This window comes from Pyrgilauda ruficollis, unplaced genomic scaffold (genome assembly GCF_017590135.1).
Source record: "Pyrgilauda ruficollis isolate IOZ18807 unplaced genomic scaffold, ASM1759013v1 scaffold41, whole genome shotgun sequence".
NCBI classification, from domain to species: Eukaryota; Metazoa; Chordata; class Aves; order Passeriformes; family Passeridae; genus Pyrgilauda; species Pyrgilauda ruficollis.
This window is the reverse complement of record NW_024525601.1, coordinates 9,083,884-9,104,978: the sequence shown is the minus strand read 5'-3', so window position 1 is coordinate 9,104,978 and position 21,095 is coordinate 9,083,884. Positions and strand designations below refer to the sequence as shown.

Sequence of the window (21,095 nt, the reverse complement as noted above, 5' to 3'; positions counted from 1 at the left end):
ACTTGTTAAAGTACCCATTGAGAGTAGATTGAATTCAGAGAATGATCCGAATTCAACCTCTGTTGTCAGGAAAAAAGGAAATAAAAGGTGTAAAGATGTTGTTGGCACATGGGTGTTTGAGCAAGTTGCTTTTCCTTTGCATCTTCACAAGCTGAACTGATAATTTGGAGACTGTCCTTTGAGTCATCATCCCCCACTCTAGTAATCTGCAAATACAGTTGCAGAATATTGGCTATATATAGTATATGATCAAAAATGTTAAAAAGTTCTTCAGCCATTTTTATTCTACATTGTTTCATACTGCAATGCTAGGTCCATTAGAAATCAAAAGCATTGATTTTCTGTTGTGTTGAAATTTTCCACCTTATTTACAAGTAGAGAAGATGCAGCACATCACCTGTAACATTTTCCCTTTGTTCCTTTTTTCACACTTTCTTGATTTCCAAGGTTGTTCTTTTACGTATTCACAGCAAAGGTAGTGTGTTTACCAGCAAAGGTGATGTGCTTACCAGCTTAGGTCACTAAATGCTTTCCATTTACATGTCATTCTTATAAAAAAGTCGTGATTGAAGTATCCAAAAAAAAGTCTTGATGTCTTACCACAAAGATTTGTTCACATTCCCATCTCAGGAGATAAACTCAGGAGTTGTCTTCCTGTCATGAACAACTTTTGATTACATTTTTTTATCTACAAGGGCATTAAAACACCTGTGCAGAATAAGTTTGGCTCACAGGTTTTCCATAAAAGCCTTTGCTGTTGTATCAGTGATCCATGGAGTGCTTATCACCTTCTCTTTCTTCTATGGGTGACTGTATAATTATTTGAATGAAAGTTAGCCCAAGTTAGCATTTTGTGGTGAACTTGGCAGTGTTAAATTTGTTGTTGGACTTGACAGTCTTAGTGATCTTTTCCAACCAAAATGTTTCTATGATTCTATGTAGTTATACCATGTCAATGTTAATACTGCCTGCATTTAAAAATAATAATTGTTAGTTTCAAAAAATTGTCTAGCATGAGTTGTTTGAATACACAGAAATGTTACATCCATTGTAACAATTACAACTCTGATGAAGTTATCAAACTGTCTGTTTGGTATTGTGCCATTCAGAATGACATTCAGGCTGTATTATGCAAGTACTAAAAAGACTAGTTTTGTGTATGATATGGATAGAAGATGAGCTCTATGAAATTCACCTTTGTTTCAGTAGTTTTAGTTACTCAGCAAAAGAAAATGTATTTCATAGTAGAGATGAACTTTATTGTTCACTTTGTTATTTTTAATGGGAGGAAGTCACCTGCAAACTGTCTTTTAAATTTATTTTCATGTAATTGTATTTAATGACTTCTGTTTAGTTTTGTGATTCATTATGGCTGTTTTCACCTGGTGATGGTTTATAGTTTTGTGATGGTTAATGTACAACTATTTTCCCTGTTTTTCTTCCTGAAGGACCCAACCATATGCCTATGCAAGGACCTGGACCTAACCAGCTCAATATGACAAACAGTTCCATGAATATGCCTTCAAGTAGCCATGGGTCCATGGGTGGCTACAATCACTCAGTGCCATCATCACAGAGCATGCCAGTGCAGAATCAGATGACAATGAGCCAGGGACAGCCGATGGGCAACTATGGGCCCAGACCAAACATGAATATGCAACCAAACCAAGGTAAGTGAGGTATCTGTTAGCTTCTGTAAAAGGAAAACATCTTGGGTGCAGATTTTATTTTAGTGGTCTTATCTTGTCGATTTCCTTTTCTGTATATGTTTGTAACTGAGATTGGCTCCGTTGCTTAGAGCATGGTGTTAAGAACACAAAAATTGTGACTTCAGTCACCCTATGGGGGCCATTTATCTAAGACGTGGACTCAATGATCCTTGTGGAAGGATCATCTCAGAATACTCTGTGAGTATTCTGTACCCATATTTGGAGGATTCTACACCTCTTTTCTCCCATATATCTGTGACTTTTTGTTTATTTGCAGACATTTAACTTTTCATGTATAATGTGAGAAGCTGGAAATGGATCTACTTTCAGCAGTCTGAATCTCCTGTTTGTCTTTTTCAGACTTTACACTTCTGGCTAAGTGTTACTGTCATTCAGGTTGATAAATGCATCTCTACTTTTAAGTCTCCTGGTTAAATGGAAGAATCAAAGTCACATAGCCCTCAGATAGACCTAGTTAGTCTTTGTTTTCTGCTGTATGCTGTTTCAGCAGTTTTAGCATGGAATGTCGGTTTAGTCTTAGAGAAGCAAAATTCAGTTCCAGGAACAAATTTAGTACTCCCTGCTGTTTTCATGAGATGTCATTGTGTATATAGTAAAAATCAAAGCTAATTTTCTATCTAAGGTATTTCCATTGCATAAACTGATGGTGTTTTGATGTCCTTGTTGAACTGCAAGGACATTGTGGAATTAAAATATTGCATTAGAGTCACAGCACAGCAAATTACTAAATTGTATATGTACTGCATATTCTTACAGAGGTGCTTTACAAGTCAGCAATCAGTATTTTCAGCTTACCTGTTAAGTCTGTTACTGCAGTGGATCTGTACATAGCACCTGCTAGAAGACATATGACAAACCAAAGCTCCACTTTATGTGTAGATACCATCTGTTCCTGAGGTGTACAGACAGACCAGGTCATACTGATCAGTTTGATTATTGGGTTACAGAAAGGTGCAAAACAGACAGAAGACTAACTTAATAAGAGGCTAAAAATAAGTCATGATGAGAGAAGCTGTTTCTGCACTTTTCTTACCAGTAGAGAAAGTTGAGTGCACTGAGGCCTTTAACTTCGACATAGTTAATAGCATTTTTCTTAATGTATAACAATGGAATAAACAAAAGATAGGTACATAGTAGGGGAAATCATAAGTGGGAGTACTCTCTGAACTGGGAAGTTATCTCTGTATTTTGGGCAATGCATAGCGTAGTAATTCTGTGAATGTTGTAAGATGCTTTGGAAAAGCCCTATGCTGTTTCAATTCAGATTTTTTAGTTGCAGAGTTAGCAATAATTGTGTAGCAGTAAGTGAGGGAGCCATCTAGTAAGTCACTCTGCAGAAAACAATTTTGTGTGACTGGCCTAAAATTTAGGAGATGATTGTGTCTCACAGTAGCATTCTTTACATAATATTCCTCTGTTGTGTTTTCAGTACTCTGTTAAACTTGAAAATTGGTCATTAGAAACCAAGCAGAAGTAAACTTAAAAAATTTCTGTGCTGAGCAAATAGTGGTACTGAAGTGACTTTGGGGAATAGAGAATGAAAACAGTATTAGTGAAATTATAGGCTCAAGAACAAGAGCAAAATCTTTACTTAGAACAGTGCCATTAGGGCCACAGCAAGCTTTTGCATTGTGTAACTCTAATTCTGCAAGTTTTGACCCTTTAGGCTGAGACTTTTCCCATTTCAAGTGTCTGCTTCAAGGCTGGTTCTATTTTTTGCAGAAGTTTCACAGAAGGACAGGCCAGTAGGGTGAAAAATCATATTCTTTAAAATGCTTCAATGTCTCACAAAAACATTAGTAAACAGAGCACTTCATATATAAATATAGGAGTGCACGTGCCCCTTTCTTTAAAGTAAGGCTTTGAAACTTGTCTGTTACGCAAACAACGTGCTATTTGCTGTTAAATGAAAATACTGTTCCGAATACCTGTGAGAGAGGAAGTCTTAAGTCTGAAGATGGGGATGTTCATTATTCTGATCTAAGATGATTCCCAGTCAGGTCTGCTTAATACATTTCCTCCATTTTCTACTCTTAGTTGTTGCATGTGTATTGATGTTTGATGGCAAATTAGAGGAAGTATTCTTGTATCTTCACTCTCTTGTGACTCCAAGACAGCTGGGCAGACAACTACAGCAATCTCTGAAACCGTAAGAAATTTAGAGGCAGGTAGCCAAGCCCCAGTCTGGCTGGGCAGATGTCTCATCCAAGCATGGCCACTTCAGGCTTCTCTCCGAAGTGAAGAAACAAGAATGAGCTGCTAGGAAATGCACCCAGTGCTGTTTAACAAAAGGGGGATAAACACATTTGGACTCAAAGATTTCTTAACTGGTCATATGTACAACAATTCAGAAATACAAGTGAACCAAAATTTCTGAACCTCAGTGTTCTTGGTCAGGAGACATTTGTGAACCCCTAAGTATGTTTTGTTTCTTTGTCTTACAGGATTGATCCGTACTGAAAATGAGAGATCCTACCAAATCTGTCAATTAATAACAGCACTAGCTAAATATAATGCTAAATATTCCACAAGATGAGATCTTAGCATCTCAAGTTGGCTGTTAAAAATTAGTAGATGTTTTTGGCCTTGATCTTTCCCTGTGTGGGTTCCTCATCTGCAGAGGAATGAATCTGATGGTAAGATTACAATACCATCTGATTTCACAGGAGAGTTGTCAAAGTGTATTCATTATGAAGATTTGGACCAATTACTTATGGGTGCCATAAGAAAACCTTTGAATAAATTAATAATTCTGTCTTCAGTGTTTGACTGGGCATCACATCTGACATGAACTATTAGGAAGAAGCAAAATACTGAAATAGTTTTCCAGTGTAATGTAATGTAATGAATGAAGCCAGTACTTCTGGAGGAAAAGGAGCATACTATTATATGATAGATAAAACCACCATAACACTTAGGCTTGCTCTAACACTTGGGTTATGCTTGAGCATAACCTCTTTATGTGCACTTGCTACCAAAACATCTTGCTGTATATACACCTTGTGAGGCAGATGGTGTTAGCAAGAAAAAAATGAAAAAGTGCTAATTAAGAAATAAAATGCATAGTAACAGAACTGTTTGCTGGATTTACTTCCTGTATCCACTCTGTACTCATTATTGATTTGCACTAGTTATAAAACGCTATCCAGAGGAATACCTTAAATGAGAAGGAAAGTTTTCATGGTATTGATTTTATATAGTCAGTCCAGTTTAAAAGAGGAATTCTAGTAATTTTGGACTTTAAAAGCAGAATATTATAAATGGAAGATTCTGTTGATGACTCTTCATTGAAGAGTTAATACAGCAGCCCGGGACATCTGCAAGGAATATTGGCTGCCTTTTTGGAAAAAATATGGAACAGAAGGAGCTGAATGAATATTGAAGAAACTATGTTCTTATGGGTGCATTTCTTCTTGTGTGTGGTAAACTACTTAGGTTGAAAAAAAATTTCAACTGTTGCCAGTTTTTGACTTTTCAGGGGGGAAGATATAGGCATGATTTTTCTGAAACCTGAAACTTGCATGGAAATTCCTCTTTTTTTTATGTTGAACAAATCTTTCACACTCAGAGAATAATATTTAATAGTGAAATTAATAAATTTTATAAGTAAAAACCAAGAAATTGTAGCTTGGTCATCTCAGAAACTCTGTTTGGTACACATGGCCATCCCAGAGACTGTTTCTCATTTGTCAGACCCCTTTGCTGGGATTCCATTTCCCTGCTAGAAGAGCTTGACACAAAATTGCCAAATTCCCATTCCCTATTGAATGAGTATTATATGTTTCCTGTGGTAAGGGAGGGGAACTAGTTTACAGGTAACTTCTGCAGGACAAGATCATGTTGACTCAGTCACTTGCAGACAGTTGTCAAATCTGGTGCTGAAATTTTTTAATGATAGTTTCATTTATATAACCTTGGAAAAATTCCATTAAAATTTCAAAGCTCTTTCTCTTACAAGCAAATATGGAAAGAGTAGAGATGAGACAGATGCAGATTCCGGTTGTTTTGTTATGCACATAAAGAAACATAAAGATGGGAACATCCAGTGTTAGCTAAAATATAAACATATTCAGGGTATGGCAGATCAGGATAAAGTGATTTCTGAGTTTGACTACCTTTTGTAAATGTCTTCCCATCTGTTCACCCCCATGTAAGCTGAGACTGTTAGGTTTCAGTACCTTGACTGTTTACAGTAGTCAAGATGTTATGGAAAAAGCAGGGCAGTCTCAATTTTTTTTGAAATCTAGCCTATCAAGGGGAAATAAAATTGCCTCCACATTCTGAAATGTCATCATGCTATAGCTGCATTGTGTAGGATGTCTAGCTGTAGAAGACACTAGTTTTGTCATGAAAAAACAAAAGATATAAACAGCTGCCACAGAGCTTGTGCTTTCATCTTCTTTCCCTGGAGTAAAACATGAAAGGCAGTGTTAGTAACTAAGGAATTTTTTTCTATGTCATTTTGTGTTCTAGTTTTTTTTAAATGATACCTGAAATTGTGGTTGAGTTTGAGATGAGAAATTTGTGGAGTAATAAAGTGTGGAAAAGTGTCTACTGTCTTTAATTTGCAGCCTCAATCATACATTAGAAGTAGGAAAAAGTTCTGTATGCTCAAAGTCTTTTGAGATAATGTTTAAACTGCTCCTGGTGTTAAAACACCTTTAGATGGTGGTTCATTTGACTAAGCACATCTGAATTGTAGTGTTTGTCAAGTTAAATTGACCCTGTGTTATAGTTTCTAAGATAGTTTGCATGAGGCTTAAAACTGTCTTTTAAAAAAGAAGAATTTTTTTTAAACATGTGGAAAAACACCAAAAAAGTTTTGGTGAGGGCTGCTGCAGTTTGTTGTTACCTGATCAGAGATTCAAGAGCTGTGTTTCAGAGAGCTTGTCAAAATCTGTGCCACAAATATTAGAAAACATTACAGAATCGTTGAATGGTTTGGGTTGAAAGGGACCTGAAAGATCATACAGTTCCAGCCTCCCTGCCTGTGCTACAACTAACCTAGATTTCTCAGAGCCCCATCCATCCTGGTGACCTGAACGCATCCAGGGATGGCCATTCACAACTTCTTTGGGCAACCTGTTCCAGTGCCTCACCACCCTCACACTGAAGAATTTCCTCCTAATATCAAATCTATACTTACCCTCTTTCAATTTAAAACTATTGTCTTTTGTCCCATCACTGTCTGCTGTATAGTAAGTCCATCTCCCTCCCTTTTATAAAGCCCCCTTAAAATACTGGAAGGCCAAAGTTAGGTCTCCCTGCAGCTTTCTCTGCTCCATGCTCTCTTAGAGTTTCCTTATCTATCCCTCTGATAATCCTTGTGGCCTTCCTCTTGATTGGTCCAGCTGGTCTTTCTGTGTCTTTCTGTGCTGGACACCCTAGAGCTGGATACAGCACTCTGGGTGGGATCTCAACAGAGCAGAGTACAGGGGCAGGTTGACCTCACTTGACCATCTGACCATGTCCATGCAACCCAGGATACAGTTGGTTTTTTGGGCTGCAGGCCCAAGTTGCCAGATCAGATCCAGCTTTTCATCAATTCAAACCCTCAAGTTCTTCTCAGGGCTGCTCTCAATGACTTTCCCACTCGGTACTCATATCTATCTAGGTTTGCCCCGACCCAGGTGCTGCATCTTGCACTTGGACTTGTTAACTTCATGAGGTTCTCTTGGGCACACTTCTCAAGTTTGTCCATATCCAAGTAGATAATGAATTAAGAATCTTAAGTGTTTTATGAAGTTTTGGGATTTTATGTCATATTAAGTATTACATGACGAATGTACATAGCTTTCTCCTGGGCTAGATTTTTCAAATGGAAGAATAAATTCAAAGTTCCCTCATCCCTCAAAACCACTGCATAAAATGGATATGTTCCATGAGGCAGTAGAGACCATGGTGGTTCTTTTAGGTATCTTTTAATAAGAAGAACCAAACTGGAAGGAAGCCAGGCCGTCTGCTATGAACACAACACACAGCCTAATACAGGGTAGTGAATTCTCATTGTGGCTCCACAAAGTGTTAATGAAGTTTTAATTTAAAAAGCAAACAGAAAATCTCTACATTGCACCACAGGGACCCAACACATTTTATCACATTGTATTGTGACTAATATTAATATTGTTAATTAACAAGCTTTCTTGAGATCTAGGAATATTATGGCAACAAGTTTCTATTTTTTATCAAGACTGCCTAATGTTTCTCAGTACCTCCAAACAGAGCAGCAGTGAAATTGAATAATCTAAATTACCTACTCATTTAGAAGATCAAAAAAGGAAATGTATTTTTCCAATAATTAAAATAAGTACATCTGAATTTGACCCCTTTTTTTTACTTTAAATTCAGGAAACAGAAACTTGCCATACTGAAGGACGGAAGCATAACTGGATCTTCTTAAGAGTGGCCAGTATTTATCTTTAGAGGAAAATGCAGCTTAGGCCGCTTTACTTCTTAGTGAGAGAGATTCCACATTGGGGTTTTATGGGATTTAACTAATGCATTTTGAATTCATACCATTAATTAATTTGTCATAACTTTCCTTCAGAACTCTGCATAGACAGTATATAAGTGACTGCATGTTCCTTTGCCTGTATAAATCCATTGTACCTTGGCTGTATCTAAGTATTTCTACGGTACTGTAGTTGCACACAGGACTTTCTGCTTGTGCTTCAGCACCTAGTTATTCGAAAATACTAAATGGAATAGAAAATCTAAGCCTACAGAAAGAAGGTGATACCTTCCTTTTTCTCCTTTGATGGCACTTAGGAGTGGCTCTGCTAGTTTGATGTTTGATGTCATGGTTTGTTTTAGTTTTTAGTGAGGCTTCTAGTTTCTTACTGTCTTTGTAGTTTATAAAATAAATTATTTTTTAAAAAGCCAAAAAAGCTTAGGCTTTCACCATTATAGACTGGGCAGTATGTGTGAAGTGGTTGGAATTAATATATTGCAAAAATCCGTTTTAAAAAAAGTTTAGCTCCTTTTCAAAACTTTTTCCTCTTCACGTTTTTGATACTGGAATAACTCTTTTCTGAAGTGGTACTACAGAGGAGGTGCAGAGGCTGTTCTTTGTTACATGTTGTATCAGTCTAACCTGCAATCTCATATAATGAAACTGTAATCATCATTTTCATTGCTGTGTGATGTCAGTAGGGTGCTCTTTAACTGTCTGTTTTCATTACTGAAATTTGCATTTCTTCAAGTACAGCCTTAATCAGATTTTGTCAGTTGATAAAACATGGACAATACTTGATCTCTCCTGGTCTCTTCCTGTGGTTCATAGAAACTTGGTGCAGCTAGGTATGAAAGATTTTTTTGTTACAGATTGTTTAGGACTGTTCAGTGTCATGCAGAGCCTGTGTTCTGTGGGTCTTCTGCGTATGCCTGTTGTGTAATTGCCTGTCTGGCTCATGTGGTTTGTCTTTACAGGCTAAATAAAATTGTTGATTTTGTGATAACAGCTGAGTGGTTTGTTGATGGAATATAACAGCAATTATGTATGTGTATTGAAACTATGCTCTGAGGAGATCACAAATGTTAAATAATTTTCTATGACTTATCAAGGTTTTCACCTACACTTTTTTTGAAGATATTTTTTAAAACAAAAAGTCATGAAAGTGTTTCAGTTGTCTTTGTGTATGTGTAAATTAATATCTGTAGTTTTGAAGATAAACCATCTAAAAAAGCAACCTTGTTTAGGCTGATAGCTGTTTTCTAGTTCGGCTACTGAATTGTTCACCTACATTTGCATAGGTTCAGAAACAACAAACCCTTACCAGAGCAGTGGATATACAGAGCCTTTTTTGATCCATTTTTAAAGGTCAGTTTTTCCAGGTTCTTTTGGACAGGTTTAATCACAAATCATTTTTGTGTATTTGACATTGTTGCTGCTTTTCCTTTTGCAGGTCCAATGATGCACCAGCAGCCTCCCTCCCAGCAATACAACATGCCACAGGCAGGTGGCCAGCATTACCAGGGGCAGCAGCCACCGATGGGAATGATGGGCCAAGTTAACCAAGGAAATCACATGATGGGGCAGAGACAGATTCCTCCATACAGGCCACCACAGCAAGGTAGGAATTCACTTCAGTCTTTTTGCATTGATTTTAAATAACCATGTTTAAAACCATTTTACATCTCTTTCTTGCTTACACCAAATTTCTATCAAGTCATTTGGTGTCACAGACTTTGTTTGCATACTCTTTTTGTTACCCATTTTAAGGGTGGTTCTTGCAGGAAGAGATTACTGCTATCACCATGAAATGTGAAGACAAGTTTGTTTTCTTTTTCTTTTGGTTCTTTCTGAGATTATACGTTCTGAAATTATGCATCTCAGATATACTGATGCAGAATTCTGTTTTGATATTTAAATGGTAGGTACAGAAAAGGAACAGAGTACCTACTTGGTTCTGGATTCATTCATTTACAAAAAAGGAACAATGTTCCACGATTTTGGGTTGTTTTTTTTTTTTTTTTTTTTTTTTTTTTTTTTTTTTTTTAGTCCTTTTCAACAAAGAATAATTTTATTTTTAACACCCTAGTCTGTTATACACATATTCCTAAAATGAGCTCAGAACTGAAGTTTGATGTATATAGTCTCAGTCTAGTGCAGCCAAACAACTGTGTGTTTGTTTTTGTAGATAGATACATTTACTTATTTTTTTTAACTAAACCAGATTACATATATTGTCTGTAATGCAACAGTATGGGTGGGGAATACATTTGAGAAATATTTCTCATACTAAAATCAGAAATTAGCAGGGTTTATAACAGAAAAAACAAGTTATTTACGTATTGACTGGTTGTGGTTTTTCAGGCCCACCACAGCAGTACTCAGGCCAGGAAGACTATTATGGGGACCAATACAGTCATGGTGGACAAGGTCCTCCAGAAGGCATGAACCAGCAATATTACCCTGATGGTAATCTCTCATAAATGTTAACTTTCCCATTTTCTATACCTGCCCAATACTAATGTAGTCATATGCCCAAAATTAGGGGATGAGGCAAGAATAGTAATTGGATATCATACCTCACATTTAAAAAACCTTCCAAATTCAGAATTGTTACTACATTTAAGTTACTTGACTAGTTAAATTTGCAACTTAAAGCATGTAATTTGTATGACTCCCATTTGAAACTCTAAAAAACAGTTTTAGGATTTCAAAAGAATGCAAATAATTTGTTTCTCTCAAAGAGATGAAGAATGTTCCTTGATGGATGTTTCTCTCAAAGAAAGAATGGAGAATTCCTTAGCGTATCTAATATAATTGAGATGAATTTAAACAGTCATAACTTTATTATCGATAAGAGAGGGGGCGATATCCTTTTATTAAAAAAAATCACTGAACTGAAAAAACTTGCTAAAAAGATGTGGGTTTTTTCTGTAAATACTTTGTTAACTTAGTGTTTCATTTCCATGTAAGTCGCACAAATGTGTTATTGCTGACATGGTATGGGCCTCAGTTTAACATTTGTATAGGAATAAAGTGGTCCCTGCCCTGAGGATATTGGAAATGTGAATCCTCTTTAGATTTCCCCTCAGTGCTTTCAAGACAAGACTGAAACTTTGAATTTCATAAATCTGTCCTTCTACCTCTTGGAATATGGAGTGCTGAAGACTATTGGATTGTGTTATAAGTTAGAAAAGTTGAAATTAACTTGTTTTCAGGGTGAGCAGAGACTGGGAGAACAAAGATGCTAACTCCTGACTACTGTGATAACCATGTGTGCAACTTAGTGGTGTCTTATGAAGCTCAAGAAATGTGGTAGATATTAATATTTAAAAAATACGTACAAAGCAGAGCTGTGTAATTGCCAAAGCAACTACTCATAGCAAATAAAGGGACGTAAGTCAGTTGTTTGAATTCGATTTCCATCAAATTGATTTTAAGGTACATCAAGCCTTACCTGTATAAGCTTACATGTGTTAATTTCTGGAGGTGTGTGTGCAGTGTTATTTTACAAGTTGCATTAACTGGTAATTATTCAGATTTCATTTTGGAACATTTATGTATACAAATGAACACTAAATTGTTACAGGCGATTTACTCTAGTAAGGGCAGTTTGATGTTACCATCAATGGCTTTGTGGCAGCACAGATGACTTCTAGGATCTATTCCTTCTAAAGAGTCATCTTTATCATTACCTCATTATTACTCTTATGTAGAATACAAGTAGAATATTTTAAGACTTGTTTTAATGGTTATGTATGCATGTAAGATTCAGTCAGTGATGTATTGTGCAGTTGCAGACCTGATGACAAAACCACTGAGTTTCAGAACTGTTTCCTCCTTTCCTTACTTGTATCTAAAAATTTTATTCTAAATTGATACTATTTCATTTCAAATGTAAACAAAATTTTGGCATATGTTCTTGACCAAGTTAGCAATAAGATACATCTTCATCATCTGTAAGACAAAATATATGTGTGCTAAAAACAACAACAGGTGGGGTGCTTACTGCATGTATTGGTTTCTTAATCAGAGATGCCTGTAGTCTCTGAATAGAAAGGTTTGTCTGTAATGAATCTGCTCAGGACTGGAATGCAAGAGGAAAAGTTTTCTTAACACTTTAAGTAGGAATTCTGTTTGTAGGAAAAAACCTTGAGAATGTTGTATTTCTGCCATTCAAAACCAGAATTTAATGTAGATGATGGTTCATAACTTCATTGAGCTTTATTTGTTATATTTCACACTGCTTTTAGCATATGCTTTTGAATTGGAGATCAGCAGAACAGGTGTTAGACAAAGTATGATAATTGCTTTCTTTGTTCATTCTAATTTAATTCAGGTTATTTACATGTGAAAGGCCTAAATGCTTTCATTTTTTTTTTTGAGTGAAAGATGAAGTACTTCTCCCCCCCGTCCCCCGACTCCCCCAACAAGGATTATTGGAAGGTTAAGACCGTCCCTTACTGTGATGTTTCTAGAACTACTGCATTAAGCCTTTTTTTTCCCTGTCACATGTTAATTCAATATGAAAGGAAATCATATTAATAAGTCTTTGGCTAATACAATTGAAAATTCTTTTTCATGTATATCCAGTTGAAATTTTTTTTTTCATTTTTCTGAGAAATGAAATATTTTTAGGGTTTTCACTCAGAGGCCATTAACGTTTCTTCCTGTCTCTTGTCGAATTGATGTAGGTCATAATGATTACGGTTATCAGCAACCGTCGTATCCTGAACAAGGCTACGATAGGCCTTATGAGGATTCCTCACAACATTACTACGAAGGAGGTATCTATATACCTTCACACACATACGCACATACATTCCCTTTCCTCCCCCACCCTCAACGGGAACAGAAATTCTTGCACAACACAACTTATACCCATGCAAAGCTCTTGTAGAATACTAGTTGCTGGCTGTCTTGGAAATGGCAGGGAACTTGGAGCCTTCAGAATAATTTGTTGCAAACACCTTAAATATATAACCACAATTTGCCATTCTAACAACAGTAAAATGACTAAAACACTCTAGAGATTTTTTTTTTTTTTACCTCAATGGAAATTTTTATTTTAACATAAATTTGTTGGTTCAGTTATATATCTTTTTGTGTGTGTATATATTTTGTATAATTATAGTGCCGTTAGGAAACAGCTTGCTGATCTTGTGTAGCTAGTCTGTGCTCTTGTAGCTGTCCTTAATTTTGTCTTTTTTTTTTTTTTTTTTTTTTTATTTTATTTAGCATAGTCATGATCTTTGGACTGTGATGTTCCAGTAAATGTAATGCTCGTTTGGCAGAGATGCTGAAAATGCTGCAGTTCAACTTTGCAAAATTGGCTTTAACTGCAGTTTGTTTGGCCGAGTTCCTTCTGTTTGGTTTGAGTTTTCTTTGTTTTGTTCAGTTTTTGAAATCAATATTGCATTTTCATTTTGTTCTTGTGTTGTTGGCTGTGCATCTTAGAAGGAAAAAAGTAATAAAATAGGTATCTTTATGAGTTTTTGCTTTCTTACAATGATCTTACAGGAAACTCGCAATATGGTCAGCAGCAAGATGCATATCAAGGACCACCCCAACAGCAGGGTTATCCACCACAACAGCAGCAATATCCCGGCCAACAAGGCTATCCAGGACAACAGCAGGGTTATGGTAAGAATCTGAGGACACAGACAGCTGTCACAGAAAGGACTAAGAGAGACCTTTGTTGGGTATTACTCCATCCCTGTTTGACTGTGTCCAGAGGCCAGGCTTGGACAGAACAGCTCTGTGCCTGCAATTTCACTGGGCTGAGACAAGAAAACATAGAAGGCAGCAGCTTTTGGGAATTAGATCTGTTGGCAGTCTGGGAGAGTGTGGTAGCACAGAAAACCGAAGGTGACTAAACAGCATTGCAATGGGTGTCTGTAATTTAGAAAGACCTAGAAAGATTCTGCTCTTTTCTGTCTTCTGTAGGTGAACGTACTCACAAAGATGACCAAGAACCACTTTCATCTGTGGATTTGCCAATTAAAATAGTCTTCTAAAAACTGGTTTAAAACTTCATTCAACATACATTAATCATTATTTTCAAATTGTTGCATAAATCAGTAGAGAAATGACTGTAAGCATTGACAGCACACCTTTAAAAGAAACTGTGCCTTATAAATTTGCACTAGTAGTCAAAACCTTCTGATACTTGGCAGGAATGAGAAATACTTTGCCACAAGTCCCTGGATTCAAGGAAAACCTCCCAAAAAGGAAACTTAAAGCAGTAGAATGTAATTTTGGTACATTAATTCTAAAAAACTTTGTGTCAGAAGAGCATACTGAAACTACTGCTCTTTTAAGTTTTATTTGCTTGCATACTGTAAAGAAATGTACATAAATTTATGACAGAAGAAGGAATCTCTGAAATTCCATAAATTCCATGTATTTTAGCTTTCAGCTCTTTTGCAGGCTTAAACGCTAAAGCTTTCAGCATTGTGTGTAAGTGAGGAAATGCACGGGTAATTTGTTTGCCATGTAGATAAGATGTCAGATTCACGTGAAATCCAGTTCTGTTGAGACAAGTTAAGTTTTAAGAGAATCCACTGAGATTTACCAAGTTCTACTTCTGGTGTTTGTGGATGAATTGATAGTTCTGAGGTAATACCAGTACCTACATTCTACTAAACATAATATGGGAACAGACTAAAAGTCAGAGTAGAGGTCTGTGTAGATCACTGCTCTGAACTTTTTAAGTAAAGAAATAAAATCTGATTTATTCAGAAAGTGTAGGTTAAGAAATACTAGAAGAAAAGGGATTAGGAAATATTTTGGAGCCAGTTACCCAACTTAATTTGTAAAACAGAATAACATATTTTTCAGTTTCTGGTTTTTAGCAGGAATTGTTACTGAACTTCCATTTTTTTCTCTGAAATGTGTCAATGAATATTTAGAATTCAGCTATAAAGAGTTACCATGAATAAATAAACCCATGTTCATTTGTCAGATGAACACAGCACTTTTAGGATGTCGTATTCTTGCTCAATTTAATATTTAATTACTTTCTAATTTTCAGAAATAAATCAATATCCCAGACATCATTATCAATCTTTAAGGTATTGTTTCACTGTGGAAAGCTGAAACTGCATAGTTCAAGGGGATTTGAGGCCTGAGGAGAATGGTAATAGCTTATGGAGCTTTTCTTCTCCAGGTCATCTTTTCACTGTCTTACAGATCTAGAATTGCTGAAGGAGTTACCAGCTGATGTCATCTTAATGTCCAATGCCTGTAGCTCAAACTAGCTCTGTCTAGCACTGAATCACTGTTGCTAAAAACACATCTCTTTCTTCTGAAGGGAGGGAAACAAAAGTGTTGGTTTGTTTAAAAGAAAAACCCTTCTGAAAACCTGCAGATCTTGAGCTCTGAAAAATAGAGACCCAGTTTTTAAGGGGTGTTGTTAAAAAAGCTAACAGATCCACTGCAGAGGATTCGTAGGAAGTGCCACTGAAATACAGAGTACATCTCTCCCAGTGCTGGAGGGGATGAGGATAATTTTGTTTGGAATATTGCTGCACTGCCTGATGGTGTTAACGTGCAGCTTCCAGTGGTAGACACACCAAGTCCCTGTGAATAGTAACAGAGAGTTATACTTGCAAAAGAACTACTTCTTTTACAGACAAAAAAGACTGGAGTCCAAGTTTTGGGTTTTTCCTAAGCTTTTTCTGGGAAGTTAATATTACCAAAGGAGTATGGAGTAGAGGGTGCTTTTTTCCATCTCACAATACCTTTTACTGCTTGTCACATCTCACATTTTTTACATATATAGCTTGCTTGCCTGACACCCCATCCATGATTGCCTGCTGTGGTGTGAGACTTCACTTTCTGGCAGCACAGTACTGCTGGTCTCTTCAAAAAGTCCAAATGTTAAACATAGCTGATTATCTGGCTGTTCTTGGCATTAGAAAATTCTGGAACTGAAGCAGCATACATCAGGAGACTGCCTTCCTAAATCCTGGAAAGGCCTCATTTTTATAATTTCTTGCCTTGTTCTTCTCTGTCCTATATGTGGAACTACATGCATTGATACTAAATAATGAATATATAAATAAAAGTAAATGTTTCTGCACAGGCCCTGGCAGCCAAGGTGCTTTCCAGGAGGAGGGGGATGGGGCACTCAAAAGACCTAATTGCATAGTAGTGGTACTTCTTAGTCCTGGTTAGCTGTAAAATTCAGTGTTTTTCCTGTTCTCTTCTTTCCAACATCTTAAGCACTCTTTTTTTTCTTTTTTTTTTTTTCTTTTTTTTTTTTTTTAATTTAATGATTCCCCAGGTCCTTCCCAGAGTGGTCCAGGGCCTCAGTATCCCAATTATCCACAGGGACAAGGACAGCAGTATGGGGGATACAGACCCACGCAGCCTGGGCCACCACAGCCACCACAGCAGAGGCCTTACGGATATGACCAGGTATTCTGTTTGATGAGAAAGTTGTGATTCTTACACTCATTTGATAGTCTTAGATTCTGGACACTAATGAATTTTAAGACATGGTCTTTCAGGTATGTACGTACAAGTCTCATGGAGTTTATTTCTTGGTGAGTTACCAAGAGTAATTTATATTGAATTGTGATTAGTCATTCTCTCCTGAGTTTGCTAAGTTTTAATGCAATTTGGCAAAGTGAGGCCTTCCCAGCAGTGTTTTTGGATGTTAAAAATTAAGGTGATGTGTTTCATAGCCTTATGGTGAATGACTAATATGAAAGATGAGGTTTCTAAATCTCATGGTGGATCATTTTTCATTACTTCTTTGCAATAGAAATGGTTTAATTTATTTTCCACAAACACAAATCGTAATCATAATCTTCCTCTTCAGTTGCAAAAGCACCTGAGGTCCTTCAGCTGCTGAGCTTATGGGGAGACATGAACTTGTTTTTGCACAGATTTTCTCTGAGCAGTATAAGGGGCAGTGAAAATGGGAAAGAAGTGACCTGGAAATCAACAGTGCTTCATTCCTATCACTGCGAAGACAAGATTAAAACAAACAAACAATTGCCACCAAAACTTTATGCTGGAGTTGTAATGAAAGGCTCATGTAAAAAAACTGTCTTAAAATTAAAGGATCAAACAGGTTTTGTTCGTGTAAAAGGTACAAACTTGTAAAAATCCAAACTTTTCACTATGAATCATTCAGAAATGTCATTAAAATGTATACTATTACTTTCCTTGGTATAAATAATGTTAAGATTAACTAAATTATAAACTTGAGGTTCTAATGTTTAAATAAAATTCTGTTATGTCAGTAGAAGATCAGTTGAACTTTCTCGAAAAACTTCTCTGAGGAAGTGAGAATTGCCCACAATTTTGAAGAACAGTTGGCTTTCTTTCTAGAGAAATTAGAAAAGACAAGAAAGAAGGAACAACCTCTCTGTGTGGTAGTTTAAAGATGCAATTACTTTTAATTATTTAACAGATAAAATGTTTATGCACTGAACCAGTGGCTTCCTCTGAAAACAATAAGCTACAGAAGAATTCTTTGCTTGTGGCCAGTATAGGGTCAAGGAAACTTAATCACAGTTTGCTGAGTTTTTCCAGCTTTCCATGCAGTAGCGGTGGATAACCCTCTCTGTTGATAGGCTGTGCTCCTCCGGTTTGTGCACTTGTAAGTTCCAGTGGGAAACTCAATTATAGAGGACCTCTCTTTCATACTGGCCATTCCCATAGGAATTCTGCTGCTTAAATTCTCATCTGGCAGCTGTTGTGAAACTTCTTAGTGACTGATTGTTATATTATAATGGAACATAACTGACATTGCAACATAAAACTAAAACGTAAAATACTGCCTTGTTGTGGTAGTACTTTACATGGAATGGTGGCAGGATCAGTTTGGAGCATGTTCACTTCCTAGCACAGTACTTCTTTCTGCAAGCCTTGAACCCTGTTGTGAAGGATCATGATAAGCTTATAGCATTGATGCTTTCACCTCTGTCCACCTATGCAATACATGACATTCTGTCAAAAGAAGCAGAGAATATCAATAGGGTGGTAATTCTGTGTATCAGATCTGGGGAAAAATTGCCTCTTGTAGCATATGTAGACTGGTTGTTCATGTTCACCAGGATGTACCTTGGTTTTGAAATACATGTACCATTATTCTGTAATGCTTGATAGATGAATAATTTTAGATACCTCTGTGTCATGGTTAGTTTCCTAAATTACTTTGAATTTCGATGACCTTGACTTTTTGAAATAATTTTCAACGTTTATGTGGGAAGTAATCCCCATTTCTTTTTTGATATGATGTTCTGCTGATTTCACAGCAGCCTAGTGAATATAAAGGTATACTCTTGATCAAATTGGGTTCCTGGGCTTAAATTCATGTCTTTGGTCTTACTCTACATTAGAGCACAAAATATTTTTAGTGAGATGAAACTATACTGGTTACTCTTGTCAGTATATTGTTTCCTTGTATTTGTTTCCACAGTTTTAGTATCACGGTTTATTTGGATGGTCTTCCAGTTACAGCTTTAAATGCAGGAAAATATGCCATGTGGTCTAATTATGTATTTTGAATTTTTTTTTAGGGTCAATATGGAAATTACCAACAGTGAAAAAGTACTCACATTCCGGTAGGCAAAATCTATTAGCAGCCATATTGTCTCCTCAGCACTGTGGACATCTTCCCAAGATGAGAACCTCCCATTCCATCTAGATTTTGGAAAAATCTTGTGGCTGTTTTATGGTATACAGTCTTTATGGGTTAATTGTTAAAGACTGTAGCTTCTCAGAAACTAGTTTCACATCTCTACTCTAGATGGCAATATTGGACAGAAAATCTGTGACATAACAATTTGCAGTGAGTCGAGAACTGTATGTCAAATATACTGTTACAGACTGAGAGGTGCGAACAGCTTTGTATGTTTATGAAGGTTATGGGAATTTAATATTTTTTCCACAGATTTTTTTTTGTAGGGGGAAAGGGGAAATGCACACTTTTTACAGCAGCAATATTTTGTATATTATGTTTTACATGTGGTGAATATGCAAGACAGTACACTACTCGCTAGGCAGGATAACAAATTGTTAAAATGGATAGGGGCATGGTAAATGCTTGATTGTATTAGTCTCGAAATGGTGTACAATAAAGATAACAGTGAAAAGATGGAGAGCATTCTATGTCACTGATGGGTTCACGTACAAAGATTGAGAATCCCAGTTATCTAAATGGGAACATAATTAAGGACAGTGTAATATAGTCTTGTGCAAAGATAAATTTTTTAAGCTTTCCAATTTTTCTGAGTGAAGCGGTTTTGTAAAAATTATTTCTAACATAGTTTGACAATTTTCTGCGACATTTTTTGGGTAACAAGATAAACGTTTGGGTTTTATTTCTCAAGTGTTTTGTCAGAGCTTTGCATAAGCAAGCTGTAATCCTTCTTAATAATTGCAATAACAAAGAAAATGACAAGTGTTAATTTTACTTGGCTTGAATATGCAAAGAACTTGAAAAAGAATATGGAGAACAGGACTGTATTGTATAAGTGTATTTTAACCTTTAGTTGAATAATTTGTATGTATCAAAATAGCCTAGAGGACTTTGTAAAACCTGTCTAAACTTTTGTCATGGTTTAGGAATGGTGTCCCCCAATTTTAGTCTTCCCACTGACACACTCCAAACCACATGCCGCTCGCTTGCTCCCCACTCTCCCTCCCCTCCCCTTGTGGCAGGCTGGAGAGGAGAATCAGAGGCACAAAAGGTAAAGATCAGGCTTGAGAGAACAATTTACTGTGAACAGCAAAACTAAGGAAACGGCAACAATACCAGTGCCAGAGGGTGCAAGAAAGAGGTGAAGGCTTCACACGTGGTTGACTGCTCACCACGCAGAGCCCGGTTCCACCCCATGCTACACAGGCTGGAAGGGTCCCCCTAGAAGGGTCCCTTGAAAATGAGGTGTCCTCTCCTGGCTACTGCAGAAATTAACCCTGTCCTGGCCGGAACCAGGACAGCTTTCCTAACTGGGAGTTAATAACTTTAGAAAAGGGGCATTTTTGTTTGTGCCCATTTTTCTTATTGGTTAACATGAGACCAAGGGGATGTTTTATAACATTAAGTATAAAACCTGTTGGTGAGGCAAATGCCAAATTTTGTTTGGAACTGCATTAATGCTTATAGAGTTGCATGTGTGAGAGAGGCAGCACCTTGATCATTAACAACAGTACACAAAAAAATTGTTTTTGAAATTGCCCTACAACTGTGTATCAGATAAATGGATATTCTATTCTGCAGAAATATATGTGTTCAAGAATCCCTTGCAACTTTTATAAATTATAAAACCTAAAATTAACCCAGGAGTAAAATGATACTTTGTGTTTTTTCAGTTTGCAATCAATGTTCAGGGGGATAAAAACCAACTCGTGTTCATAGTATGTGTGACATTATATATGGAAGACAAGATTTTCAATTTGTGCATCCTTTTTAAAAGGAAAACAGTCAATAGAAAATACACATCAAGGTTTGAACAGATATGGCATGAGGAACATTATTATGAATTAAAATCTTGTAGGTTCTGTGCCAATTTTCCACCACTGTGTACTTCATTGCTATTTAAAACTGTACTCCATCAATTCTAACGAAAGAATAAATTATTTGTGATTTTAATTTTCTCATTTGTTTCTTTAAATTAGATCCCTATCACTCTGATGTCTCATCTGGAGACTCTGCTGTGGGTTTTGATTTTAAAGATGTTTGGCCAGAATAACTAGACCTTATTTGCAGTCTAGGACTTTATCAAAATTCTCTTGCCATAGCCAAGTTAATTAGAATTAACTGTTCAGTAATCAGCATGTTGTGTAGGTTGTTTGTTAAGAAATTCTTTCTCTGAAAATGAAGGTCCATGAGGCTATAATCAAGATGACTGAATTAGATAAATGAGTTGACGAGGCAAAAATGTGTTGAACCCAAC

The 21,095-nt window shown here is 36.5% G+C and overlaps 1 protein-coding gene across 3 annotated transcripts in view; it reads left to right on the top strand.

Annotated features, from left to right (window-relative positions):
• SS18 (SS18 subunit of BAF chromatin remodeling complex) overlaps nt 1-20,789 on the top strand; it is a 42,635-nt gene extending 21,846 nt beyond the window's left edge. The window contains exons 5-11 of one of the 3 annotated variants that reach the window (XM_041477728.1): nt 1,449-1,670; nt 9,635-9,802; nt 10,546-10,650; nt 12,876-12,968; nt 13,702-13,824; nt 16,469-16,602; nt 18,717-20,789. In XM_041477728.1, the coding sequence (XP_041333662.1) occupies nt 1,449-1,670; nt 9,635-9,802; nt 10,546-10,650; nt 12,876-12,968; nt 13,702-13,824; nt 16,469-16,602; nt 18,717-18,743 (872 nt within the window). In that variant the 3' untranslated portion in view covers nt 18,744-20,789. The remainder of the gene's footprint in view (nt 1-1,448; nt 1,671-9,634; nt 9,803-10,545; nt 10,651-12,875; nt 12,969-13,701; nt 13,825-16,468; nt 16,603-18,716) is intronic. The other 2 variants (XM_041477729.1, XM_041477730.1) reach the window with 2 other exon arrangements.
• Nucleotides 20,790-21,095: the final 306 nt, after the last annotated feature.